The 22,372-nt window shown below is 39.4% G+C and overlaps 1 protein-coding gene across 44 annotated transcripts in view; it reads right to left on the reverse strand.

The window, feature by feature from the left end:
- PLCB4 (phospholipase C beta 4) overlaps positions 1-22,372 on the reverse strand; it is a 409,930-nt gene that overhangs the window by 73,004 nt on the left and 314,554 nt on the right. For 25 of the 44 annotated variants that reach the window (XM_074004800.1, XM_074004805.1, XM_074004796.1 and 22 more), the window contains 8 exons: positions 21,634-21,844; positions 20,088-20,181; positions 17,678-17,757; positions 17,016-17,100; positions 13,924-14,014; positions 11,983-12,078; positions 6,050-6,150; positions 2,233-2,268 (listed from right to left, as the gene is read on the reverse strand). In XM_074004800.1, coding sequence (XP_073860901.1) covers positions 2,233-2,268; positions 6,050-6,150; positions 11,983-12,078; positions 13,924-14,014; positions 17,016-17,100; positions 17,678-17,757; positions 20,088-20,181; positions 21,634-21,844 — 794 coding nt within the window. The remainder of the gene's footprint in view (positions 1-2,232; positions 2,269-6,049; positions 6,151-11,982; positions 12,079-13,923; positions 14,015-17,015; positions 17,101-17,677; positions 17,758-20,087; positions 20,182-21,633; positions 21,845-22,372) is intronic. The other 19 variants (XM_074004802.1, XM_015457802.4, XM_074004781.1 and 16 more) reach the window with 1 other exon arrangement.

A 22,372-nucleotide genomic window follows, 5' to 3' on the forward strand; every position in this document is an offset into this window, starting at 1 on the left:
TCCTTAATAAAGATAATTGCACACACAAAAATTGAAAGGTAAAGACTTTTTCTTCCTCAACTATATAAAGGATACTTTAAGAAGTCAGTGTCTATGGTAGCTCTAAATAATGCAAAAGGAGGTAATCATAAAATATTAAGCTGATCTTACATTTGTAGGATATTTTTAGATTTTTAAGGGACTTTACGATATTCAAGAAATTACTGGCCAGGAACGGTGGCTCACGCCTTTAATCCCAGCACTTTGGGAGGCCAGGAGTTCAAGACAAGCCTGGCAAACATGGCAAAACCCCATCTCTACTAAAAATGCCAAAAATTAGCTGGGTGTGGTGGCGTGAGCCTGTAATTCCAGCTACTTGGGAGGCTGAGGCAGGAGAATCGCTTGAACCCGGGAGGCAGAGGTTGTGGTGAGCTGAGATTGTGCCATTGTACTCCAGACCAGGCAACAGAGCAAGACTCCATCTCAAAAAAAAAAAAAAAAAAAAAAAAAAAGAAAAGAAAAAAAAAAGAAATTACTATATTGGACCTCACAGCAATGCTATGAAATAGATACAGCAGGTATTACTCATATTTTTACAAATTGAGGCACAACATCAAAAATAGTGACTCTTGAACATTAGCGTGCATCAGAATCACCTGGAAGGCGTTTTAAACTAAAACAGATTCCTGGGCCCCACACTCAGAGTTTCTGCTGAAGTGAGTCTGCAGTGAGGCCAGTCATTGCTGTAACTAGTTCCCAGGTGCTAATGATGCTGCCTCTTTGGTGACTGTGTTTCACCGTAGCACTCTAGAATGTAAGCCACATACACACATGGTATATAGTATTTTAAAAAGCACTTAATCTTAAAAGTAATCTAATAACTTGCTGCATAGGACATACTGAAATTGCATTACTTTGCATACAGAAAAAAGAAAACAAATTAGTTTATTACTTGATGGAAAAAACAACAACAAAACCAACAACAAAAATAATACCTTCAAAAGTGATCAATATTTTTGCTGAGAACTTTGCAAAGCTAAATTTCCTGCATAGAGTGAATCTAGTTGGATATATTCCTTAGTTGCATGATGTAATCCATGAGTTAAAAAATGGTCAGATGACTTGTTTGTCTTAACTGATGACTTAACAATTTGAGCATTCTAAATTATCAAACTGATTTCACCAATAAAAACCTGAAATAATAATCAAGTAACGTAACTTGGTTTTGTTTTTGTTTTTATCATTTTCTTCATGTGTCCTCCTGCTCCCCCACCAAACAACGGCCATGTCTGTTCCTTCCATGTGTGTTTAATAATAAGAATAAATACCACCAGTGCTGTGTGCTGGGCACCAGGATGAGTTCTTGCACGCACGGTCTCATTACCGTCTGTGATGTGTAGTGGGGATTAGAGTCCTACCCACTGACCACATGAGAAGAGTGACGCCTTGAGAATTAAAATAACTTAGCTAATAAATGGCAATGACCGAATGTCAATCTGTACACTGTTGACTCCAATTATGAATGATGAGATTCTAGAACAAGAGAGTAAAGTACTCACAAATATTTTGGGACAGGTCTGTGACCATATTTATTCATAATTCTTTCAAATTTAATATTTAGAGGGTGAGAAGATAGGATCTCAACTCCAAATAGGATAGGACCCCACAGGCAGCAAGGCAGTATTTTCTGAAGCTCTGAAGTATAAGAATGAAGTTATAAGGCAAACTTCTGCCTGTGGCTGTCAGTCTCACTGTTGTAGGATAAACCATAATACTTACTAAATAAGACCACTTTGATCATCATGAAGAACTTCGAAGAGAATGAAAGTGAAAATGTAACTTTACCTTCCCTATAATAAGGCCAATATCTAATAACATCAAGTAATACTCCTAGAAGTTATGCAGTGTAAAATTAATCAGTGATCTTCCAGAACGTCAGTGTACTGGGAACTAAGATCCTCCTATTATGCTACAATATGGATTTGATGACCTATTTGCTCATTTTTATGTTCAAATTCAATATGCTGATGATCATGTCGTTCCACTACACGAACGAAATCTCTAATTCCAATGAAGAAAATGCTTTACTGGATTAAATACCTACTTTTAGGAAAATCACCTTACTCACCTGCCCTAGTTTTGTGATTTTTATCAGGATTTAGTAATTTTATCACCACAATTAATTCCTTCCTTTGAAGAAGTTTTAAATTAGATGCATCTGATTTAAAATAGGCAAGGGAATTATTTTGTTACCTTTTTGTTGTTTTCATGTTCAAGGTCATCTGAGGCCTAATTAGAGAAAGGAAATAATTTGTTTACTCCTCTAAAGGGCAAAATTCCAAATTTATTAGCCATACATACATAGATACTTAAATAAGTAGAGGTAAACTTGTTATTCTATTTATTTGCTAAGGTGGGGCATTATTGATGAAAAAAAGCCATGGATGGCCTCATGGTTTTATGCACCAGAAGGGCTAATCTTAATGCTCTTTCCCTCATTTGTGGACAGTTTTTACCTACTTAGATGTTTTATTATAATTATTTACTTAGTGCTTTAGTCATGGGGCTTGGGAAAAGCAGCATGAAGGGTCACTCTTGAGGAACTCAGCATTTATGTCGGGGTATTTGCTATGGACTGTACGCTGGTGCAGCCCCCCACACCGTCCCAAATTCATATACTGAAATCTTCAACCTCATTGTGACGGCATTTGAAGATGGGGCCTTTGGGAGGTAATTTGGTCATGAGGGCCAAGCCAAGAGGGAGCTTGCCTCCTTATTCTCTCTCTACCACGTGAGGACATAACCACGAAGAGGGCCCCCCTCACCAGGAACTGATTGGGTGAAACCTTGGTCTTAGACTTCTCAGACTCCAGAATGGTTACAAATAGTTTTTAGTTGTTTAAGCCAATGGTATTTTTGTGATAGCAGCCCCAACTGACTAAGACACTAAGACAATATTGATGAAGGCTTTAGCAACCTTTTTTTTTTTTTTTTTTTTTTTTGAGACAGAGTCTTGCTCTGTTGCCCAGGTTGGAGTGCCGTGGCACAATCTTGGCTCACTGCAACCTCTGCCTTTTGGGTTCAAGCAATTCTCCTGCCTCAGCTTCCTGAGTAGCTGGGATTACAGGCGCGTGCCATGGTACCTGGCTAAGTTTTGTATTAAAACAATACTCTTGAGTCTTAATAGGCATTCAATATTCTCAAAGTAGTCACAATTCCCTATATCAGAAAAGGCAGGGTGTAAAGGCAATATTCCCTTTGGCTTTGCTCATCAGACAAATACTCTCCCCTCTTCCTTTCACCAAATGTATCTGCCTACCTGCATCTTCATCCACTGTCTTCACTAATCAGGTGTTCCTGCTCCTGTGAAGGGCCACACCTTCGCACCATAGCGATCCCACCCTCTTCCACCTTCTCAAGGAATTCCAGGCAGTTATCCCCTCTCTTTCCTGCAAAATTAATCTCTTCCTCTCTACTGCACCACTTCCGAGTTTGCAAAAACACTCCAGATTCATTCATCCGCAAACAAAAAAACTAAAACAAACAAACAAAAACACTCCCTTGACTCTTCGGGTGCCCTTGGCCACCAGTCCATTTCTTGCTCCCCTTCACAGCAAAACTTCTCAAAAGCATAGTCTCTAGTCATTCATATCTATGTGATCCAGTGTCACCACCCTGTCTGGCACTCCACTGAAATGTCTCTTTAAGGTTACCAATGACCTCCATGCTAACAACCCAAAGGACACTCTTGAGTCTTCTTAGTCAGTAGCATTTGTTAAATTAAGTTCAGCCTAAAGCTGTCTCTTTACATATTCTAAAGGTTTCTCCATAAACTTTCCATAAACTTTCACATAGTAAACTGTAGACTGAATGAATGTGTAAACAGGCTGTAACCTACTCATGTGCCAATCACTGAGTTTCAGCCAATCAAAGGTGGCCAACTAAAGGTGGCCAATCAAAGGTGGCCAACTATTCAAACTCTGTTGAAATAAGACAAATAAGGCTGTAACCAATCCAACTGCTTCTGTACCTCACTTCTGTTTTCTGTAGGTCACTTTCCTTTTTCCGTCAATAAATCTTCCACCACGTGGCTGCACTAGAGTCTCTCTGAATCTCTTCTGGTTTGGGGCCTGCGCAATTTGGGAATTGTTCTTTGCTTAACTAAACTCTGTTAAATTTAATTTGTCTAAGATTTTTAACATATTCTACAGTCAACCACTCAGTCCTTCTGTTAACACTGTCCTCTTTCTTGGTTTTCTTGGTGTCACTGCCTAATTTCCCTCCTACTTCTCTGGCCATATCTTGCTCTTCTTTTCTGGCTCCACCTTTAACTAGGGCTCCACTTGGACCTTCTTTTCCACCTTTCCCTGTGAATCATCTCAGTATTTCCATTATTTCAAATACGATCTCTTGAACTCCCAACTTGTATCTCTAGCTCAACCTGTCTTCTATATACGCATGATGATGACGCCAGTGATCATGAGGATAATGACAATGATAAAGATGAAAAGGATGATAATATTCCAGCAACTAATACCTTTATAGGAGTTACCATGTGCCAGGCACCACGCTAAGCTCTTGACATGTCACAAACCATCCACTCTTCACAGTGACCCCATGAAATAGGTGTTATCGTCTTCACTTTGCAGATGAGGAAACTAAGGTACACAGAGGTTAAGTAACTTACCCAAAGTTAGACAGTTAGGAAATGAACCCAGAGAGAGAGTCAGATGGCAATGCTATATGAACACCTCCCATTGAATACTTAACAGGCATCTCAAATAGTCATCCCATTTGCAGCTCCTGAGTTCTTTCTCTTTCGGTCTTCTCCATGCCAGTAAATGGTACCACCACCTACCCAGTACCTCAAACAAGGACACTAGAGGGTCATCTCACTTCTTTCTCTCTCATTCCCACATTCCATCCATCAGTAGGCTGTCCCATTTCTCAACATGTCTTGAAGCCACTCAGTCCTTTCTGTATCCATTGTCTGGTCTGACCATCGGGGACTCTTGTCTGGCCTAGAGCAGCAGCCTGTCCTCACTGCATTTCCTGCTTCCACTCTTGTTTCCTCCTAAACTAGTCTCCATATGGCAACCACAGCAATATTTTAAAACTTGAATCAAGCTACACTGCCCCCTTTTCTAAACTTTTTCAGTAGTGTCACATTTCACTTAATATTTGAATTTCTCATAATAGCCTCCAAAATCCTACATCACCCAGTTCCCACCTACCTGCCCCATCTCATCTTGTCTCACTCCACTCTCACTCAAGCCACTCTACTCACAGCCCTTGCTGATGTTATTGTGGTCCTTCCACATGGAAAGTGATTCCTCTATCTCTGTGCATGGCCAATTCCTCTTGACCCTTCGCATTCTGGTTTCCTTATTCTTTCTACTTCATTATTCTTCAGCACTCATGTTTATATTCATAATTGCTCTTATCACAAGTTGTAATTATATGGTTATTTGACTACTTGTTTCTTTGTTGTTTCTGATCCCTTTCCCTAAACTACAGGGGCCATGAACTGCCTAAGGGCAGAAGGCAAGTGTGTTTTACCCTGTTAGGTCATTATGACCTAGACTATGCCTGACAAAAGGTAAGTACATGAATAACTATTTTCCTTGGCTGAATATTTGGAAACATTTTTATGCTTACTCTACTTTAGGGGAAAGGTATACAATTAGCAGGACTAGTTCTTGAATGAGGGCTAGACTCAGGATGTTCAGGGGTCATTTTCCTGATGAATTCAAGATTAAACCTTACCCCTGGGATGCTGTCGTTTTCTCCCTCCCCAGCTACAATAACGCAATAAATTTTAATATTTAGAGGACACTGGCCAAATGGGTAGTGGTTAACACTGACTCTGACTACTGAGTAATTTACATTTCCTTTTAAAGTTAATATTGTGTATGTGTCAAGTTCTGGTCACCCAGCACAGACTTGTATCCTAAGCAATTTAGAAGGGGAATTATAGGTTACTTTATTCTCTTGTGGTTCTCACATTGCCAAAATTTCATAAATAACAGCTGCTACCTCTTGAGAGTGATGAAAGAAAGGGAACTCTGACCTTCTTGACGCTATTTGCAACAGCTTCCTTGTGACCCAAGTCATCAGCAGAAAGTTCATTTCCAAATTTGAATTCGGGGTGAGCTTCCTCATCTTGGTCAGCTGTGTGAAAGACAAATAGAAAATCCATGAAGCCAAACCACTGCCAAGTAGTCAGACTTTGTTCACAATCTTGGGTAGAACATAAGCACTTTTAGAGAAAAAGGATGCTAAAAGAAAATGGGGACATTTATATATGCAGTATTTTTTCAAGTAAAACTCTCACTAAACTCTTACCTATTCAAGGTCAAGGAGCACATCTTGTCACGTATTATTTCTCCTGCACCTAAAATGTGGTTTGACATGCTTGATGCTTAATAAATTTTTCTTAACTGGATGGCTACTTCTATCCTAGTACACTAATTCTAAAAATGAAAGCCTCAAACACTGCAGGAATATCTGTGACTCACAAAAGGGTGTTTTGATATTTCATGACATCTACAGAAAATAAGAAGATGGAAGAAAAAAATACATCAGATAATTTTGAAAGAGACTAAAATGTCCACTTGAATGTTATGGGCATAAAGACTGGAGTGGTAGAGAAAGGAAAGGCCTCAGAAGGATTGTGCTACTCCTGCAAACTATTTGTCAAATTAGCGTAGGTTTCAAAGGCTCAGGGCTCATTTGTCAGGCTCAAGTAGGAGGAGAAATGGAAGTGGGTGCCAAATAAAGCTGGTGTCCCTGGAGCATGGTCTGGTCTGTGAAAGGAAGCACACACACTGTGTTCATTGGTCCAGGAAAGTGACAAGAATGCCAGAATCCACCCAGGATGTTCGTGGGAAAAAAAAAAGAACTACCTGCTGGAAAATGTACAACATGCTGAGGTGAGATTTGGATTCACACAATTACCATTTGTAGTAATTCCCAGACAAAGAATTTGCCTAAAATCTAGCCAGCATCAGGAGAATCCCATAGACCTCAGGATGAGGACAATACAAATCCACATGGTCACACCACAGGGCATGAGGGAACTTTACTGTAAAAACAAAACAAAAAAACCCACTAAAATAAGTTCTGAGAATAAACTCATAAAGGAGACAAGCAGACCCATAAGAATGAGAGACTTTTTTTTAAAGCATGTTTAAAAGTACAAAGGAAAATGAAAGAACAGGAGTAAATGAAAAATGATTTCACTGATTCTGAGATGTACTTTGTTGTATTTTAATACTTCTGATGTTGTAATATGTTCTTCAACTGATGGTTTTTTCCAGTGAATGGAAACTATTTTTTCTTTCTTAGTCATGATAAAACAGTGGTATCTTTCAACTGGTAGTATCTGGATTCAGAATTTCCTGACAGACTGTTTTATTTTGTGAAGTATCTCTCCAGGCATAGGAAAAGGGTGAGGGAAAGAAACAGCCACCTTCCTCGTCTGGAGCTAATAATTCTGATGAAGGGATATTCTAGAGGCAGACAATTAAAAAAACAAAATCCATACAACAACAATAACAAAAATTGGGTCATTGTAAGGCTTAGGCAGGAAGAAAAGGATTTGAGGAACTGGAATACGTCTTAAAATAATCTAATCTAGCATCTGTCTTTACTTATAAATGAGGAAATAGATGCAGAGATATGATTTTACTTGTTTGAAATCACAGATCAAGATAATGGATCTACCTGTCTCCTGAATTCTTAGCACAATTCTTCCAGGACTAGGTTTCCATGACCTACAGTCAGTAACCAAGATTTCAAAACTTCTCAGGTCACTATTAAATTTTCATTTCGTGTATGTCTAGTCTAAACTGCCCATACAGAAGTAAATGACTTGAAGGCAAGGGACATGCTCCAAACAAGTGGTAGAGACTCAATAACCACTTTAAGAGAATTGTATGAATACATGATCACTTTCTGAGTGTGCATATATGCACAGACACACCTATAACCACATACAATTTTGATATTCCCCACTACTTGTCTCCTATCCTGGGAGCCATGTGTCCTTCTGAATCTAAATCCAGCCTAATGCCTGGGCACCTGTTTTCACTGACTGAAAGCCTTTTCTATTTTCTACAGCCTCCAGGCAGGCCTCCCCTCTTGAACTATGCTTGGTTTCCCCTTGCCTGCTATGCTGATGTATTTAAATTAGAGACTCTAGTCACACATACATAGTAGATTCATACAGTGGTACTAAGGTAATTACAGCCAACTGGTTGATCAGAACCAAAACCAAGTGTTACTGAGGCAACCTAAGAATCACATACATAACAGGTGTAACAGGAGCCTTGTGCCATTTAGGTGGATGATTCTGTCCTTAGGTACTTTCCTACTGGTATACTAAATCATGTGGTTATTTCTGTTAAAACTTAACCCAAATCTCAAGTATATTTTGGAATAGCATGGGAGTCACTGGAGGCAAATCTTTTTCTGCCTGGAGGAATAATTACCATATGTATGTAGATGGTGGGAAAGCACCTTTAATAATACATGAAGCCATACTGATGCTCATTTTACATGACTGTGTGTGTTTAGGAAACAATACATCTTTGACTTTCATTCGTTCTATTATTTCTCCTTTCTAAAAAAGTATTTTTGCATATCTATGTTTTTACCATATTCCTGTAAATTGAAAGGGCAGTACTGTAAGGTACAAAAAGTCTTGACCCTGGAATCAGGTAGCTCCGGGATTGAATCTTAGTGCTATCACTTGCCCGCTGTGGGATCATGTGCAAAATATGTTACCTCTCTAAGCTTTAGTCCCCTCATCTGAAAAATTGGTGTAATAATACCCATTTCAGAGGCGGAGCTTGCAGTGAGCTGAGATCGCGCCACTGCACTCCAGCCTGGGCAACAGAGTGAGACTCTGTCTCAAAACAAACATACAAACAAACAAAATAATAGTAATACCCATTTCATCAGGCTGTATACAGATTAGATAAGGCTGTAATGTAAAGTGCCTGGTCCACTGTTGGTACAACGATGTAGTTAATTATTATTAACATTGTTTTCTTGTTAATTTATTCTATTATTTCTACAGTGTGTTTTACTGGATTATTGTATCAGTAATGCCTTACATATTTTAATTACCATCTATGAAATTTAAATTAAAGGAACAGGTTTTACTGAATAGTCATCTTTTTTGCATCTTAGGAGTATTTTCTTGATCGTTTGAAATATATTTCTGTCAATATATTTTTCTTAACTTGTTTAGGTTTATTATTTGCAAAAAATGTGAAAAATACAGTCGGCATCATGGCTGACTATATTTTCCAAAGACAGCTGCCATAACATCTGCCTTCCTCTGTGCTCTTATGCAACGTGACCTTGTCACTCACTCACCCTCTTGAATTTGGGCTGGCCCTGAGACTGCTTTGATGAATAAAACATAGAGGAAATGATACTGCACCAGTTCAGGGCCTAGCTCTTAAATAATTTAGCAGCTTCTGCTTCCTGCCTCTTGGGACACTGGCTCTTAGATGTTCCATCTGGGGAACTTAACCATTGTGCTTTGAGAAGCCCAAACCACAGAGAGGCCACAGGGGTACTATGGTCAGTAAGGCCCCGCTGAGCTCCCAGCGTTCAGCCAGCATCCACTGCCAGCATGTGAGCGAGCCGTCCTGGATAACCCGTCCAAGGGAACCAGTCAGCCCCAGATGTCATCTGCCGACAACAGCATGAGAAACCCAAGGGAGAACCACCAACCTGAGCCCAGATGATCCACAGGATTATGACAGAAAATGATAAGGTGTTGTTATGAGCCCCTAAATTTGGGGAAGGTTTATTGCATAGCAACAGATGACCATAATAACAAATATCAACTGAGTTGTATCAGATATCTTTAGCCCCCTAGACCCTCCCTGCCACATAAAACAAATGAAAGTATAGTCATTACGACTTTTCTCTGGGAGTAATGTCAAACCCAAGGACTGGACATGCAACTGAGTCACTTATAAAGTCTGTTCCAGTCAGGAGTCTTTATTAAGGAGTCTTGAATAAGGTTAGTTAATTCTTTCAGCTTTCGGATTTTTAACTCTACATCTAACCTTCCTAAAAGAGAGAGTCCTTTGATGGATCTGGGCAACGTAAACTGAAAAGCTTCTGGTGTTCACCATTCTAGATGCCATTAAGAACACTCACAATTATGGGAAGAGGTAAAAATATCAACGTTCATAGGAGTTTGGGAGACTCCCATGGATGACGTTGAGAGGTTCAAGACTTCAGTGGAGGAAGTCACTGCAAAGGTGGTAGAAAGAGTAAGAGAACTAGAATTTGAAAAGGAGCCTGAACATGGGGCTGAATTGCTGCAATTTCATGATAAAACTTAAACAGATGAGGAGTTGTTTCTTATGAATGAGCAAAGAAGGTGGTTTCTTGAGATGGAATCTACTCCAGGTAAAGATACCATGAGCATTGTTGAAATGACAACAAAGGATGTAAAATATTACATAAACCTAGTTGAGAAGGCATCACAGCAAGGTTTGAGAGGATTGGCTTCAATTTTGAAAGAAGCTCTGCTCTGGGTAAAGTGTCATCAAATGGCGCTGCGTGCTACAGAGAAATCTTTTGTGAAAGGAAGGGTCAATTGATGCAGCAAACTTCATTGTTGTCTTATTTTAAAAAATTACCACAGCCACCCCAATCTTTGGCAACTACCTCACTGTTCACTCAAGGCAAGACACTCTACAAAAAGATTTCAATTTGAGGCAGGTTTAGATAACAGCATTTTTTAGCAATAGATATTTTTTAATTAAGTTACATTTTTGGACATAATGCTACTATTGAACACTTAATAGCCTATAGTACAGTGTAAATATAATCTCTGTATGCACTGGGAAACAAAAATTCCTGTGAATCACTTTTTTGCAATATTTACTTCATTGTAGGGGTCTAGAACTCAATCTGCAATATTTCTAAGGTATGCCTGTATATAAACCCAAAGCATTGTATAACCAACGCAAGTCCTCGTCATTTTGTTCATCAATTCTCATGATATATAACGAACAAATAATTCTCTAAAATCACCCCGAAACTCTCAAATGACCCATTTACATCTGAACATTATGATTGCTGCTATGTGATCAAAGTAAAAGAGAAGGTAGTAGCACATATTCAAATATTTTAAGCAAGACTGCCTTCCTAAAATTATCTAGCTTCACAGAGATAATTCTGGTGAGCTGGTTATTTGAAGGAATTTGAACTTGAAATTTTAATACCAGCTTTGGATTTCTAGTTCACTTTGTGCAGACAAACCAGTTATTTGCCTGAGGGTCTCTTAAATTACTTGCCTCTCTACTATCATCATTAACAAGACTGAAGTTCATGCTTTTGTCTATAGACAGGGATTGCAAAATATTCTTTATATTGTTTCCTCTGCCTACTACAGCAAGTGCTCAAGGATTCTCTGGCTATGAATTTCTGCTGAATAGCTGAATGACCAATAGGAAGGGAGATGACAAGGCCATTAAAATTTAGTCGTCAGAAAAAATTGGAAGTATTTGGCAAAATACCAAGAACACCAAAATATTACTATTAAGAATTAAAACAGCATTATTATATAAAAGGGTCTTCGGAAAGAAATTCCTGGTTTTCTTACTCATGTATTTTTGAAACAGGGCCTCAGTCTGTTGCCCAGGCTAGAGTGCAGTGGTGCAATTACAGCTCACTGCAGCCTTGAACTTCTGGGCTCAAAGGATCCTACTGCCTCAGCCTCTCCAGTAGCTGGGACTACAGACACAGGCCACCACGCTTGGCTAATTTTTTATTTTTTGTAGAGATGGGGTCTCATCTCTATGAAAATGTTGCCCAGGCTGGTCTTGAACTCCTGGGCTCAAGCAATCCTCCCACCTCGGCCTCCCCAAGTGCTGGGATTATGGGCTTGACCCACTGTGTCCAGCCTGGTTTTCTTATGTAAAAAGTATTTTTGAAGCATGTAACTTAAAATAAAAGCAAACAGCTCACCACTTTCGATCTCCTCTTCATTATCATCCTCTAAGATGTTTGCTGGGGAGGCAGATTCTCCAGCTTCCATCATGCTTCTCAAAGCTTCCAGCTGTTCTGTTAGCAAAAACATGCAAAGAGATGGTGACAGATGCTAGGTGACATACAAAAGCTAAGCCTTCAGATCGACACTGAGAAGGAGGACATGAAAAGGGAGAGGAAACAGAATGTTCAGGCACCAAGTGCGCCATGTTCCTAAGGTTCAGCAGTGATCTCTCTCTCGCCCATTCCTGGTGGTCCTGACCTTGTAAGAAACCTGTAACGACCACCTTATACACACATGATGAAGAATTGCGGGGTCATGGGTGAAATGACCAAAATTCTGGTCACCAAGTTTGAGAGGAGGTTCAGTCCTTGTAAAGAATTTAAGGCTAGATAACAAAAGCCTATAATTTGGAGAATCTGGCACAGACCAAGGTTTATGAACAGTCATGGGGAATTGACAGAAAATAGGCAGGTTGGCAACAAAACCTCAGGAAAAAAATATTTGCAACGGATTTAACTGGGATTATATCGTACTATGCAAAATAAGACTAATATTTTTCTGTAAGTCAGAAAGATAAAGGTAAATGAAATAATAAAAATTGGAAAACATGTAGGGACAAACCACAAATCATAATATGCAAAAAACTAGTTATTAAAGATACACAAATAACAAAACCCCTAAGGTACCACTTTTTTTCTATGAGTTGGACACACATTTAAAAATTGCCAACAGCCAGCATTAAGGATATTGGTGGGAAACAGGCACTCTCATATATGACTGGTGAAGAGTCTAAGTTGGTAGAACTTTCTTAAAAGAAAGCATAACAAACTATATCACAATATAAAATATGTATATGCTTTGGGTGAATAACTCTAATCGCGCCAATTGATTTCAAGGAGAGGGTTGCACAAACATACAAAATAACATTCAAGCATGTTTATAGTAGTGAAAATCCATCAACTTGGGACTGGTTACATCATGCTATAATAAATGCATACAATTCTATGTAATAGATATTAAATTCTATATAGTGTTTCATACATTAGGATTAAAGTTAGTATGTAGATTTATATCCTGCTGATGTAAGTATACTTACCTGGTTAAATTTTAAAAATTAAAAATCAGTACCATTAATATTATCTCAATTATGTTAAAAATGTAGGTATATACCTAGACATGTACATTATGTACATGTGTCTATAGTATATGAATATGTGTATAATACATGTTAGTGCTGTTACTTTCTTATACTTTTCATTGTCTTGATTTTTCTATGGCATTATTGCTTTTGTAATAAAATAAACTGCCATTAACATAATTTAAAATTTTTCATTTAGAATACTTGGGGGGAAAATGCAGTGTAACCATGCCAATATTTGATACCATTAATTCACTGAACTAAGATATACTCTGGAAGAAAATATTTTCAAGGAAATCATCCTGGGAGAATAAAAGGAAACATGACTATATAAAATCATTTGTCTCTAGATCTCTATTCACATATACACAGTCACATACTCTTATGTACCTAGTATCCCTAGATATGTTTGGAGCACAGGGGCAAACTGAAAAGGGAAACTTATGAGGGCTTTAGAGTGTGTAATATTATAAAATGCTGGTTCCTTGTATCTTGAGAAATTCTAAAATGCTTCTACTTTCCTCTCATTTTTCCTTGGGCCCCCTCCAAATTCTGACATATGAATATATAAATATGCTTTTCCTACTGCATGAATTAATTGATGTGGAAATTAAACTTAAATGGAAATGTGGCAATCTTGCTCTGAAAAGTACCTGTAACATCACCCCTACATCCTTTCCCCCAAAATCAGTGGTTTTAAAATAAATTGAATTCTAAACAGCTGAAATGTCCATACGTGTTATACTTGCTTCCATTAATATGTGTGTATTTCACTTACTTTTTTCAACTTCAGGTTTCAGCCTCTTGTTTTTTATGAGTATTTTTCTTTTGAGGTCATTGGGGGATGGCAAAGGTCTGCCTGGTTCAAGCTAGAGAGAAACAGAAAAAGCTGAATTAAGGAAGGCCTGTGCTTCTCCATTCTCCTTCCCAGCCCAGGAGGAGCCTAGGAGGCCTGGGAGTGATGCAACCCAACACCCACTAGATGGCAGGCGGCACAGCCTTCCGTTTTCACTCCCCAACCCAAGTTAGCACACTCATTCAGCTTTCCCTTAGACCAGTGCTGCAAACTTGAAATCCAGTTTCCAGAGGTGTGCAGAGCTGCTCCAACCTCCCCAGTGGAGCAGGGGTCTGGCCCAGGATGTGCGGGGGAGGGGTTCCTGCTCCCCTGAGGGCCTTGCACCTTTTAAGTATCTGGTAAAGTGCAAGGGATGATTGACCGCTGGGGTCAGAATTGGCTTTCCCAAGTTAGAGGCCCCCCAAAATCCTCCCAAGGGTCAGGCTGTATAGTAAACCTGTCTGCTCAGTAGGCTGACCCAACCCTCAACACTTGAGATTGTGGTTTAGTGGGTTTGATAAGGGAATCAAGAACAGAGTTGTTCCAATTCCTGGAATCTGAACTTGACTACAGCATCATTTGCTTAGATACATATATGCAAAGGAGATGTCCCTGCATGCTGTCACCTCTGATCTACAGAACGGTCCTGTATCTAGTCATCCATTTCCCATTCCTCCACCCATCTTTCTATATGCCCAGCCACCCACCCTTCCACCCATCCATTCATTTTCAAAACTTGCTTTTATACTACTTATTATATGTAAAGCACTGTGCACTCATATGTCTGTCTTGCCTCCAATAAAACCCTTTGTTGAAATGCTGTTTCCTTCCAGCAGCCTGGTGTAAGGAAGATCACTGGCCCATTCCCCAGTGACCTCTCTTGTACCAGGACACCTCCAACAAATAAAGCATCATAGGCCACCTTCTTTTCTAGTTATGTGTTCACGTTTGTGTCCTCCTCCCACTCCCAAGGTTGAAAGCTCTTTAGCTCCAGGAGCAGGTCTTATTCCCATTTATATTACTTATGCTTCCCAAAACAACTGTCCTGTATTCAAAGGAGAACAGGGTCTAGAGGCAGGGAACATAAGGCCTATTCATGCTGACTTCCTAGAACTAAATCAAATGGACACACTTCAGCTACGATGGGAAATATCCTCTCCATTTACATGGGATGTACACTGAGTAAATGACTTTATAACTTTACTTCATCCTATTCACTTACATAGGGCAGACACTAAGTAACCAATGGAAACTTCTAGAGGGTATTTAAACCCCAGAAAATTCTGTAACGGGGCTCTTGAGCCCCTCTGCTCAGGCCCCTCCCACCCTGTGGAGTCTACTTTCATTTTTGATAAATCTCTGCTTTTGTTGCTTCATTCTTTCCTTGCTTTGTTTGTGCATTTTGCCCAATTCTTTGTTCAAGATGCCAAGAACCTGGACAGCCTTCAGCTGGAAAGAATATGTGCACATCACTTCACTAAGAATACAGTGATCTTTCCCCAAAAGCAATCACCTTAACCCAATCATGAAAATAAACAGAGGGCCTAGGTAAAAATAAATAAATAAAATAAATCAGAGCTGTTTCTTGTTTGGGTTCCCTTAGAAACAGCCTCAGAGAAAAGTATTATTGCACCAGGTCATCTACTTGGAAGGAAACTCCAACAGAGGTGTGGGGAAGTGAGAAAAAGAAAACAGGCGGCCCATCAAGGGTGTGTTACCAAGCAAGTTATCACTGCAGCCAGCTGGAGCACGATTCTGCTGGGAAACCCTGGGAGGCAGAGAAGAGCAGGTGCTCAGGGTTATCCCACCTCAGGAGGGATGAAGTATGGGAGAGGGATGATAATTCCCTGGCACTGCTGGTCTATCTTTCATGTGTGGCAGAGCAGGCTCCAGTGACCAGAGCTCACTCTCAGGCAAGAAGCTGCGGATGTTGGCAGTGGAAAATCAGGCCAGTGTTCAGGGAAACAGGAGGCACTGTAAGGATATGGGCAGGTCACCTGCAGCAACTGCTTCTGCAAGTTCAAGAGAAGAAGGAAGGGGGGCAAAGGATACAGATATCCTTGTCTCTCATATTTTTTTCAGTTCCCATAGACACACTTCTGAAAAGAACCTCATTGTTAAACCACCTAAAGTGTTTACACGCAGTACAAAGCACCTTCCTGCTGTCACTTGCTGTGATGTTCTTATGCCACTACCTCAAACTACCAGGTTTGAGCCCATCAGGTGCTGCTTGTCAATAGCAGGTCTTTCTACTTTGATTTCATTAGCTGCCTTGGAGCTCATAACATCTTGTGACTGTGGATCTTAATTTCTTGGAGGTCATGGATCCTTATAAAAATGTGATTAACTCTCTAGAATGAGTATATACAAAAAAATTGCATGCAATTAGAATGAATTCATAGATCTCATAAAGCCTATCTATGGAGCACAGGTTAATGTTCTTCGCTTTATGAAGAAATTAGCAGGTGTAAAATGAAGTTCAAAAATGCATGTGTAACATTGCCCAGTGATTTATTTTGGAGTTAGGAATGTGAACTTCAGGATGCCATGACATCAATTCAGGGCACTTTCCACAGCATCAGGCTCCCATGGGTTCTGAATCCTGAGTGCATAGACAGTTCACCTGGAGGGCTTTTAAAACACCATGCTCAGGCCTGACCCTGCATCAATTAAATCAGTCTCTGAGTGGGGCCCTGGCACAGGTGTTTTTAACAGTTTTGCAGGTGATTCTAACGTGTAACTGAAGTTGAGAATGACTGACCTGAATCTGGACTCGTGGCCTGGGTGCTTTATGAAATTTTAAGACTGAGATCTGAAAAACCATAAGACCCAAAGATCCTCCAAATTAAATTGAACCAGATGTTTATTTTGTGTCTCTTTACATCCCTCTGAAGCATGATGTAAGCTTTCTGTACCAAAGAATTTAAATAAATACGAAGATCTTTAGCATTAGTCCTCCAGTACTACTTGACCCCTCAGAAATTTTCAAAACAAATCCATTCATGCTAGAAATATGGTTTGCTAAAAATACATACTGGATGTGATTCAAGCGCTTGTTTCAACAGGAGATCTCCAAATAGATCTTCGCAATATTTGGACATCTTGTACTGTTGATATTTGCTGGAGAGAAAAAAAAGTGGCATTTGTAAATTCAAACACCCATTAACCGTCCAAGAATAAAAAGCACCCATTCCTAGGCAATTAAGATTCTCACTTGGCAAAATGCACGATTGTCCTCTTAATGCTAATGTGAGATGTACCAAAAACTTTAACTGGTATAATTTTAAAAGACGGAGAAGGAGATTCAGTTCCAAAACTAAGAGCTGGAAAGAAGAATAAAAAATGTCTTTCAAGTTAATCAAATCTGATTTCAAATATACTGCCACATCTTCCAACTCAATGGAACTTTAAGTAAGGTGTCCCAATCTCTGAACTGTTGTTCGGAACAAGTATTTCTGAAACACATTAAAATGATTTGGTTTGGTAGGGGCAAGACTGGTTTTTTTATGTTTTTTTTTTTTTTTTTTAATGTTTTTTGCTTTGCGTAAGAGTAGGTGTCCTTGCTGGAGGATTATTTGAACTTGGTAGTTCACAAAACAAACTACTCAGCTATTTAAAAAGATGTAGAGCAGGAGTGGGCATTAGGGGTTAGGAAACAATACCACACAGAGACTTGAGGCAGAATGGATCATTATACCTGCAGTGATTTTCAAAGGAGAGAATTACAGGATATTCTGATGTGACAAACGCAGTTTCCTTGATGGCTTGAATTACATCCTTTAAAGACAAAAAAAAAAAAAAAAAAGGGTTAATGAGAGAAAACAGCAAAAAAAATTAAGGCACCTAACACTATTCAGAGACTATTAATTGAGTCTTTCAGGAAGTCAGTTCCAGCAATTCAGACCTGGAGCCCCCATCTATCTCAATACCTCTACAGGTTGAGTTCCCTGTGGTTACAGCCACGGTGCAGTTAATGGTTAATGACAATTTTTAAGCTATCTTTTACTTCTCCAGAATTATGGTGCTATTAACTTATAAGAGATTTCACCTAAGTGGCATGACAGTTTCCGGCTTGTTAATCTGCCAAGCCAGGAGTTCAGAGTCCACCTTTCTTCTTGAGGAGCAGGTGATCTCTGGCACAGAGGCTCTCACTCCAGACCACTGTATGATTCCTCCCCACCTCGTGCAGAAAACTGTGGGCAGTAACCTAAGGACTGTTGGAGGCTTTTACTGACTTTCCTCTGTGTTTGGAAATCAGTCTTGGGCTATACTTCATTAACTTGATGTAGACCTCTGTGTATTCATGTGACATTTACAGTATCCCTTGTTTCCTATTAGCCTGGTTACAAGGTCGGGGGAAGGGGTTCTGGTTGGTCAGACAACATGTAAGTGAATCAGTAAAGTGTTCTGGACCCCCCATCTGTAACACAGAGCTTAATTATAGAAAACAACATTTGAAGGAGCTAAACATAATCTTCCGTTTTCACTATTCTCCATGAAATAGGAGAGGCTTTAAGAGACGGTTGGCCCTGCCTCTGCTTAGCTTGAGAAAGGAAGGCTTCAAACCAGCACTTCTACAACCAGAGCATTGTATTTGGTAAAAATCCCCAAATTCTTAGTGGTTTGTAGCTAATCACAGGGCAAATCTCGTCATTCAGTTAATCATAAAAATATTTCACAATAGTTATCTAGGCAAATCCATTTGACATGATAAAGCCCGAGGTTAGATAATCTTGAAATATTTTATTGAGGCATTCCTTATGGTAGTCATTTAGTTATTCTTCCTGGCTGTGCAAATTCATGGCTTCCCACTTGAATATACTCTTGGTACATACCAGGAAATATTATCTTGAATTCATTGCTGGTCAAAACTCTCCAACATCTTGGCTAAGAGATATACTATGCATAGCATCTAGACATCTGTGTGTGTGTGTGTGTGTGTGTTTTGAGATAGAGTCTCTCTCTGTTGCTGAGGCTGGAGAGCAATGGCATGATCTGGGCTCACTGCAACCTCCGCCTCCCGGGTTCAAGCAATTCTCCTGCCTCCACCTCAGCTGGGATTACAGGTGCTCGCCACCACACCAGCTAATTTTTGTATTTTTAGTAGAGACTGGGTTTTACCATGTTGGCCAGGCTGATCTCAAACTCCTGACATCAAGTGATCCACCTGCCTCCACCACCCAAAGTGGTGGGATTACAGGCATGAGCCATCATGCCCAGTGGCACCTGTGTTGTTGAAAATACCCATGGTGCTGTTTCACATGTAGGTGGAGTTGAGAACTGCTGCTCCTGGTGTTGTAATATCTATCCTGAGTTACACCAAACTGACAGACAGCTGTAGCTGACATTCGCCAACCACAGAATTTCATTCTTTTGATTTGTCTAACCTCATTATCTTATTCTCTTATTATTTTATTTATTTATTGAGATGGAGTTTCACTCTTGTTGCCCAGGCTAGAATGCAACGGTGCAATCTTGGCTCACTGCAACCTCCACCTCTCAGGTTCAAGCGATTCTCTTGCCTCAGCCTCCCGAGTAGCTGGGATTACAGACGTGCATCACCATGACTGGCTAATTTTGCATTTTTGTTAGAGACAGGGTTTCTCCATGTTGGTCAGGCTGGTCTCCAACTCCCGACCTCAGGTGATCTGCCCACCTCAGCTTCCCAAAGTGCTGGGATTACAGGCGTGAGCCACCACACCCAGCCTGTCCTATTTGTATAGGCCCTATTTACCGTCTATTTTATTCCTGTATTCTATTTATTTTTTTCTGCCACCTTGAAGTCCTTTAGGAATAATGCAAAGTAAATAAGCAAATAAGTACATAACAAAAGGAGACAGTGTTTTTAAGGTAAGTAAAACTAGGTAAACTCTGCCAGAGAAACCTTGTTACATAACACAGTCACCATTTGAAAGCAGGAAAAGTATCATGAAGGGGACATTCAGTGGAAAAGATCTTTGTCTTGACTTTTTCCTCAAGACTGAAAGAAGACAGTATGAAGGTACAATGCTTGAGAAAATGAATCATTTGTTTTCTCTTCTCCATCTCCCTATTTCCTGCATTTTTACAGAGTTTGGAAAAGTCTGTGTAATTATTTTAAAAGTTACCTTAAAAAGGATATCTGTACACATTGCTTTTCCATGAGTTATTATTGGTTCTTGGTCTTCACCTTTTCCATCCCAGCAGTCAAGTTCAACACATCTAGGGACATAGTGAAGTTACAGTATTGAAACTTTACAATAAAATAGTGTGTATAGAAATTAAAAGAAAGACATAAAAATAAGTTGTTTTCTTACAGAACAGAAAGTTGAATAAGTAACCTGATTATTTCATGGCATATACAGGTAAAAACTACATTATACTTCTCATCTGGTTGGTATTATCAAAAAGGGATTGTCTGAGTGAGATTAAGAGACTTAAGAAATATAACAAGCATCATGGTTCTGGATGAAATCCTATTTGTGACAAAGCTGCAATAAGGGACAATTTGGGGGCCAGGCGTGGTGAGGCCGAGGTGGGCGGATCACTTGAGGTCAGGAGTTGGAGACCAGCCTGGCCAACACGGCAAAACCCTATCTCTACTAAAAATACAAAAATTAGCCAGGTGTGATGGCTACTTGGGAGGCTATAATCCCAGCTACCTGGGAGGCTGAGGCATGAGAATTTCTTGAACCCAGGAGGGGAGGTTCCAGTGAGCCGACATCACGCCACTGCACTCCAGCCTGGGCAACAAAGTAAGACTCTGTCTCAATTAAAAAAAAAAAAAAAAAAAAAAAAGACAATTTGGTTGGGGACAACTGGGGAAATATGAATGTGGGCTGGATTTTTGATAATATCAAAATTACTTTTAATTTTGATAGGCTGGATGATGTTACTTTGGCCATTCCAGAAAATGTTTAGTGATTCATACTCAAGTATTCAGAGGAAGTATGCAAATGGAAGTAGTAACACAGTTAATTTCTTTCAACGTATTTCCATATCCAAAAAAACAGTGAGTTAAAAGAAAATATTATTTAATTGATAACCAAGAAAAAAAATCATAATGTAACTACATTTCTTATGTTTCACTTTCATCATTTTTGCCATATTTTAAACCTGAAATATTTGTCAGTTTCTATAAAACAAAAACTATTTTCAATAATTTCTATCCTCAGGAAACTAAATTTTTAAATTTTACATCAAATAAAGCTAATTTACAAATGCCTATAATCAATGGCCAGTTAGCTCAATTGGTTAGAGCATGGCGCTAATAAAGAATACCTATAATCAACAGAAAACTCAACATGACTTCTTACAATATACATGTTTTCTTTTTTTGTGGTTTTGGGGGCATATTTTAAATTTACAGTAAAGAAAAGTCTTTTTACAGTAAAGTCTTTTGGATGACTGTAGATCTTTTGAGGCTGGATCTTACAGGTTTTGCAAATGAACCAGACATGATGTGAAAGAATAAAACAAGTTCAACATGAGCCCAGTGGTTTTTCTGGAAGAGATATTGTCCTTTTCTCAAGGTTAAATGACCATGATAATCCATTAAAGGGAATAAACAAATGTCCTTTTCATCCTGATTACTATTTCCTATTTTTCAGAGAAAAGTAAATTACTCTAAAGGGCATCACACACAAAAAACAAATTGCCATCTTAGTTCCTCACCTGCAACCAGCCAGGAGAACCTGTCTGTACATCTCTACCGAAGACTTCCCGCCGAACTGTCTGCCAGTCAGGTAAGTGTTATGGGAAGAACTGATGAAGTAGTGAGCCAGAGGATGGTCCATTTCTTGGTAAAGTTCTAAACGATCTAGGAAGACTGGGGCGTTTTCATCTGACATCAGATATCTGCAAAACCCATCACTTGATATAAGGCCTAGGGGAAAAAGAACATCTTAGTAGCACTTGTAGCTCTGAAGATGCACATCTCATGTTTTATTCGTGGAAGTTGAGGCAGCTTAAATTATAAGGGTAAAAACTTCTTCATAGTCTCTTTCCCAAGAACCTTCATCTGTCAGAACTTGAATGAAATAAGAGAGTTACACATTATAAGTAACATAATGAATTCCACACACAGGTGGCATTTTGCTTTTACATCCATGATGGCAGGGGTGCATGGTCCCCCAAGTTCAGAAACACAGCACTGGGGAGGTATGGTGACCAGGGGTCCACGGGACCTGTATCAAGTTCTGCTCTTGCTACTCACTCCTTTGGCTCCTGGGTCTCAGCTCCTTCTTTTGTCAACTGGGGAAAAAGACTGGCCCTATCTGACTTCCAAGATCATCATAATGGGAAATAAGGGGAATAGATATGAGAGGTGCTCTTTAAAAATGGAAAATGTATTAATTATAAGACATTATTGTTCTCACTGAATTGGAAAAGGGATTTTTCTTGGAGATGATGG

This window comes from Macaca fascicularis, chromosome 10, assembly GCF_037993035.2.
Source record: "Macaca fascicularis isolate 582-1 chromosome 10, T2T-MFA8v1.1".
NCBI classification, from domain to species: domain Eukaryota; kingdom Metazoa; phylum Chordata; class Mammalia; order Primates; family Cercopithecidae; genus Macaca; species Macaca fascicularis.